We start from the raw sequence: 4,983 nt of genomic DNA on the forward strand, positions 1-4,983 counted from the left end.
GACCAGAACACCTGAAGACAGGCGGACCAGAACACATGAGGACAGGCAGACCAGAACACCTGAAGACAGGCGGACCAGAACACCTGAGGACAGGCGGACCAGAACACCTGAGGACAGGCGGACCAGAACACCTGAAGACAGGCGGACCAGAACACCTGAAGACAGGCGGACCAGAACACCTGAGGACAGGCAGACCAGAACACCTGAAGACAGGCGGACCAGAACACCTGAAGACAGGCGGACCAGAACACCTGAAGACAGGCAGACCAGAACACCTGAGGACAGGCAGACCAGAACACCTGAAGACAGGCAGACCAGAACACCCGAAGACAGGTGGACCAGAACACTTGAAGACATATGGATCAGAACACCTGAAGACAGGTGGACCTGAACACCTGAGGACAGGTGGACCAGAACACCTGAGGACAGGTGGACCTGAACACCTGAGGACAGGTGGACCAGAACACCTGAGGACAGGTGCAGACATCTCATCGAATCACTTGATTGTTTTGATTGAGTTAAAAAGATTGTAATAAAATATAAATAAATGTTTGTTGAGTCAAGTTGAAATAGGTTTATTGTAATTTCATCACGTGGTACATGAGGTGGAACCAAATTATATATTCAGGGTCCCAGTTCCATCCAAATATAACAAAAATATAAAGTGTAAAAAGAAACAATAAATAATATGTAGATATAAAGTAATAATATAAAACAGGACAGAATAACAACGACAGCAAGTTTTATTAAAATAATTCTGTTTAATCAAATTTAAGAACATTTATTTATTTATTGCCTTTTATTAGTTATTTCAGTGACCGTTTGTAGTTTTTCTTTCTTTAATAAAAGGATACAGACGAATGTTAATGCATGTAAATAAATAAAGTCCAGAAGAGGAAGAAGACGTGTCCTCATGTGATTCCTGTAAATTCAGACCTGCTTGTGTTTTTGTGCACCAGGTGAAGCTGTGGGAGTCACACCTGTTGGATGCTGGCTGGTCATTTAAAAACAGAAAACTCGTCCCGTGCAGCTCATTAGCCTGAACTAAAAGGTGACGACACCCAGCAGACGTCATGCCTCTGTTGTCTGTGATGATGCCGTCATCGCTCCAGAGACGCGCGCTCCAGTTTGAAGCTGCGCGTCTTGGAGGAGGCGCAGCTTCCAGACGGTGGAGCTGGGAGTCCGGACGGGGGTGTCAGGATACAGAGAGACCAGATCTGTGCCGAACCAGCGATGGGCGTCCCCCCCAGGACCCGCGCACAGGCGGCGCAGGACGCGCGCGGCGGCTGAGCCACAAACGTGGGGGGGCTGTTGTGAGCAGAGATGTGCGTGTGTTGCGCGTCGGGCTCTCCGCTCTCCGGGCCGGGTCGTCGCCCCCCCTCGCGCTTCCCGTCAAGTCATGTCTGATCCAGAGCGATGGGCAAGTTCGACGACAACGAGAGGATCATCCTCAACGTGGGGGGCACCAGGCACGAGACGTACAAGAGCACCCTGAAGACCCTGCCGGGCACGCGCCTGGCCCTGCTCGCCTCCGACTCGGACCTGGACTCGGTGCTGGACCAGCTGCAACAAGTCCCGGGCTTCATCGAGTTCAACGCGCGCACCAACGAGTACTTCTTCGACCGCCACCCGGGCGTGTTCGCGTACGTGCTCAACTACTACCGCACAGGGAAGCTGCACTGCCCCGCGGACGTGTGCGGGCCGCTGTTCGAGGAGGAGCTCTCCTTCTGGGGCATCGATGAGACGGACGTGGAGCCGTGCTGCTGGATGACCTACCGCCAGCACCGCGACGCCGAGGAGGCGCTGGACGTGTTCGAGCTCAACGTGGACACCAACGTGGACGAGGACGACGAGGTGGGGAAGAGGTTCGGCATTGAGGACGTGGCCGCTGACGGGCACGTGAGCCTGTGGAGGAAGTGGCAGCCGGTCATCTGGAACCTGTTCGAGGACCCCTACTCGTCCCGAGCGGCGCGGGTAAGCACGCACCGCTGCGCCACTGGCTCAAACTCTTCATCGCTGCGTTCAAAGTTTGATTGGAGTTCGTGTCCGAGCTGTAGCTTCAAGTTCACAACCATTAAAGCATTACAAGAAAACTTCAGGGCTTTTTTTTAAAGGTTTTGGCAAAGAATATCTTACCTGTTGTAGATGTGAGCAAAATACAAGTTTAGGCATTCATCTTTACCCGCTTCTTCCTTTTTGGGTCACGGGGGTCACTGCCCCATATCCAGCAGTCACTGTGTGAGAGGTCGGGGACACCCTGGACAGGTCCAGTCCATCACATGGAGACAAAGCAGACAAACAGCCATTCACTCTCTCACAATTTAGAGTTACAGTCAGTCTAACATGCATGTTTTTAGTTTGTGGGAGGAAACCGGAGCACCCGGAGAAAACCCACACAGCACGGAGAGAACATGCAAACTCCACCCAGAAAGGCCCCCCAGCCAGGATTTGATCCAACAACCTTCTCGCTGAGAGGCGGCTGCTCTACCAACTGAACCACTGTGCTGCTCAAGTTTAATTCCATCTGTATTTAATCACAATTACATCAGCTACTTTAAATCTCAGTGGATTATAGATTATTGTAAAACATATAAAAACAGTAAACGGTCCACACTGATTGTACTTTTTTTTTTTTTACCCTCTCAGGTAAATCCAGTTCATTTTAAGGACTTGGGTCAACGCAGTGAATGTTAGGAACCCCATTTAATTTGTCACGTGTATTTATTTTACCAACAGACTACCAGTAAAACATATAAATAACTGCAACTTCTAGGTCAGATGTTTATCTGACAACTTTTTTGACATCTACAAAATAAAATCAAATAAAAATAATAATTGTCCTTGAATGACCTCCAACTTTTCCTCTGGTCTTTGCCCTTGATACGTTTTGCTCTCTGGAATCTGAGCCAAATGAAAACACGTCTGAAGCTGAAACGTCCCTGTTTTCTACAAATCGATGCATGAAGCATAGAGCGCTGCTCTAACCCACCCGTCCCTTCACACCCACCTGCTGCTGCTCGAACGATCGTTTATAAACCTGCCATACATGGTGCATTACGGATATATTCATCAGATTGTTTAGTTGTGTGCACACAGCAGCACTTCAGCAGGATGATCGTAATCTTGTTGCCAGAGTAGCTGTGTGATGTGACATAGATTGCAGGTTTTATAAAACAACGTTCACATAAACTGCTGTAAGAGTGTCTGACTCTAAAGCTGGAAGGCGACACTTTGAGCTTGGTGCCACGCCGACTAGCCATCGGCTCGTCAGTCCCTTCAGAAATAAACCTCCAAAATGAGGTTTTTCAAAAATGCAACAGGTAAGATGTTCGTTGCTCATAACCATTTCACAGAACCTCTAAAGTATATTATCTTGACACTTGCTGCTCTCCCGAATCTAATTTCGCCTCAGACAACGAGTTTTCACCTTCCTGAACAGGTTCGACCTTGATAAAAGAGCGTGCACGTTACGGCGTACACGTCATCCAGGCCCAAGCTGTGTCGCTGCAAACACGTTTACTGGGTCACAGCTCTGACACGTTCCAGCGCCCACCATGGTTCAGGTGTCAAACTTCAGCGTTTCATTCTTTAAAGCTCTGGTTTTAGAACAATGCAACAGATTGAATTATGATTTATAGATTAAAAAAAACAAACAGTAAATTTTAATTCTAGTGGGAAAAAAAGCTTTGTATTGGTACTTTTCAATTGGAAACACCACGATTTAAACTGATAAGAAATACAGCAGCTTTTTAAAAATACCTTTAATAGAAAGAGTATGAAGTGTGTCAGTGAAAGACAGGCGTCCTGATAAGCTGGCCTGGAGCTGCAGGTGGATTCTGGGTACGAAGCAGATTGTTCACTGATGCAATGATGTCATTTTGTGTAAAACTGAAATGAATTCAAACAGTAAGACCAAATCCTTCATAATGTCTCCCGCGTGTTGTTTCTCATGATGTGCCGGTGAGCAGGAGGTCAAAGGTGCTCTGACATCATGTACCTAGATGTTTTGAACCCTTCAGGTCAGTTCTGCAGCAGCTTTAGTTCATTTAATTATTTATATATTTCTTTCTGTTTTATAAAGCTGATTAAATGTAACTTGTGTAAAGAGGATTTAAAACATTTTAAGTATGATTTGGACATGAATTTCTTTGCTGGTGTGCTGCTCTTTGGATTTTTTTATGCTAATGCTGTTTCCGGTCACTTCGTACCCCAACATCGTACTGAACCTTTATCATTTTATGCACATGTATTCAACATTTCTTACTCATTGCAAATGTCTGTCTGTTCCTTTGCCTACAAAGACTAGCCCTAAGTGTAACCAAAGTCGGTTCTTCAACCCTCTTTAATCTAATTTTTACTTTTATTCTGCCCCTACGCAATAATCCAAGCCCTAACCACGGGATTATATTCTAATTGTTGGATTTCTTAAAACTTTGTCACGTTTCCCATAAACGTCACTTTACTGCCCTCTAGTGTTCCTTAAGGGAAAATTACCACTGATGAGATCCATTATAAATGCATTTTTTATTCTCATATTTATTATAATACAATTCTCATATATATCATAATATAATGCATTCTTTCAGTTTGTTTTTTTCTTCAAATCTATGCCTCCACCTTGGATTTTTATGTTTATTTCACTAGTTAGTTTCACTTTTGAGAGATGCTGAAATGTTGCGTTTAACTTGCAAAAAGTGCGTCCTTCTCACTGCACGTTCCTGTCCGCTCTCTTATCTCTTGAGACAATAGTTGTAGTTTGGATGTACACAAGCAAAAAAATGTTTCATGCATGAGCAAGCATTTGATACAAAAAGTAGGTCCACATGCACGCAAACAAAAAACATCATCAACACCTCAAAAACAAAAAAAACGAAGCTACGTAGCCACCCGACTGTATCTCTGTGCATATATACATACATCTAACTAACTAATTAACTAACTAACTAACTAACTAACTAACTAACTAACTAACTAACTAACTAA

At 45.1% G+C, this 4,983-nt stretch overlaps 2 protein-coding genes across 2 annotated transcripts in view; both read left to right on the forward strand.

Annotated features, from left to right (window-relative positions):
* Positions 1-1,290, forward strand: part of LOC119428559 (zinc finger protein 345-like) — a 28,035-nt gene extending 26,745 nt beyond the window's left edge. The window contains exons 7-8 of the mRNA XM_037696242.1: positions 960-967; positions 1,113-1,290. Coding sequence (XP_037552170.1) covers positions 960-967; positions 1,113-1,290 — 186 coding nt within the window. The remainder of the gene's footprint in view (positions 1-959; positions 968-1,112) is intronic.
* The window catches only part of kcnc2 (potassium voltage-gated channel, Shaw-related subfamily, member 2), a 159,120-nt gene continuing 155,288 nt past the window's right edge, over positions 1,152-4,983 (forward strand). The window contains exon 1 of the mRNA XM_037696243.1: positions 1,152-1,974. Coding sequence (XP_037552171.1) covers positions 1,417-1,974 — 558 coding nt within the window. The 5' untranslated portion in view covers positions 1,152-1,416. The remainder of the gene's footprint in view (positions 1,975-4,983) is intronic.

This window comes from Nematolebias whitei, chromosome 22 (genome assembly GCF_014905685.2).
Source record: "Nematolebias whitei isolate Nwh7 chromosome 22, NemWhi1, whole genome shotgun sequence".
Taxonomy (NCBI): domain Eukaryota; kingdom Metazoa; phylum Chordata; class Actinopteri; order Cyprinodontiformes; family Rivulidae; genus Nematolebias; species Nematolebias whitei.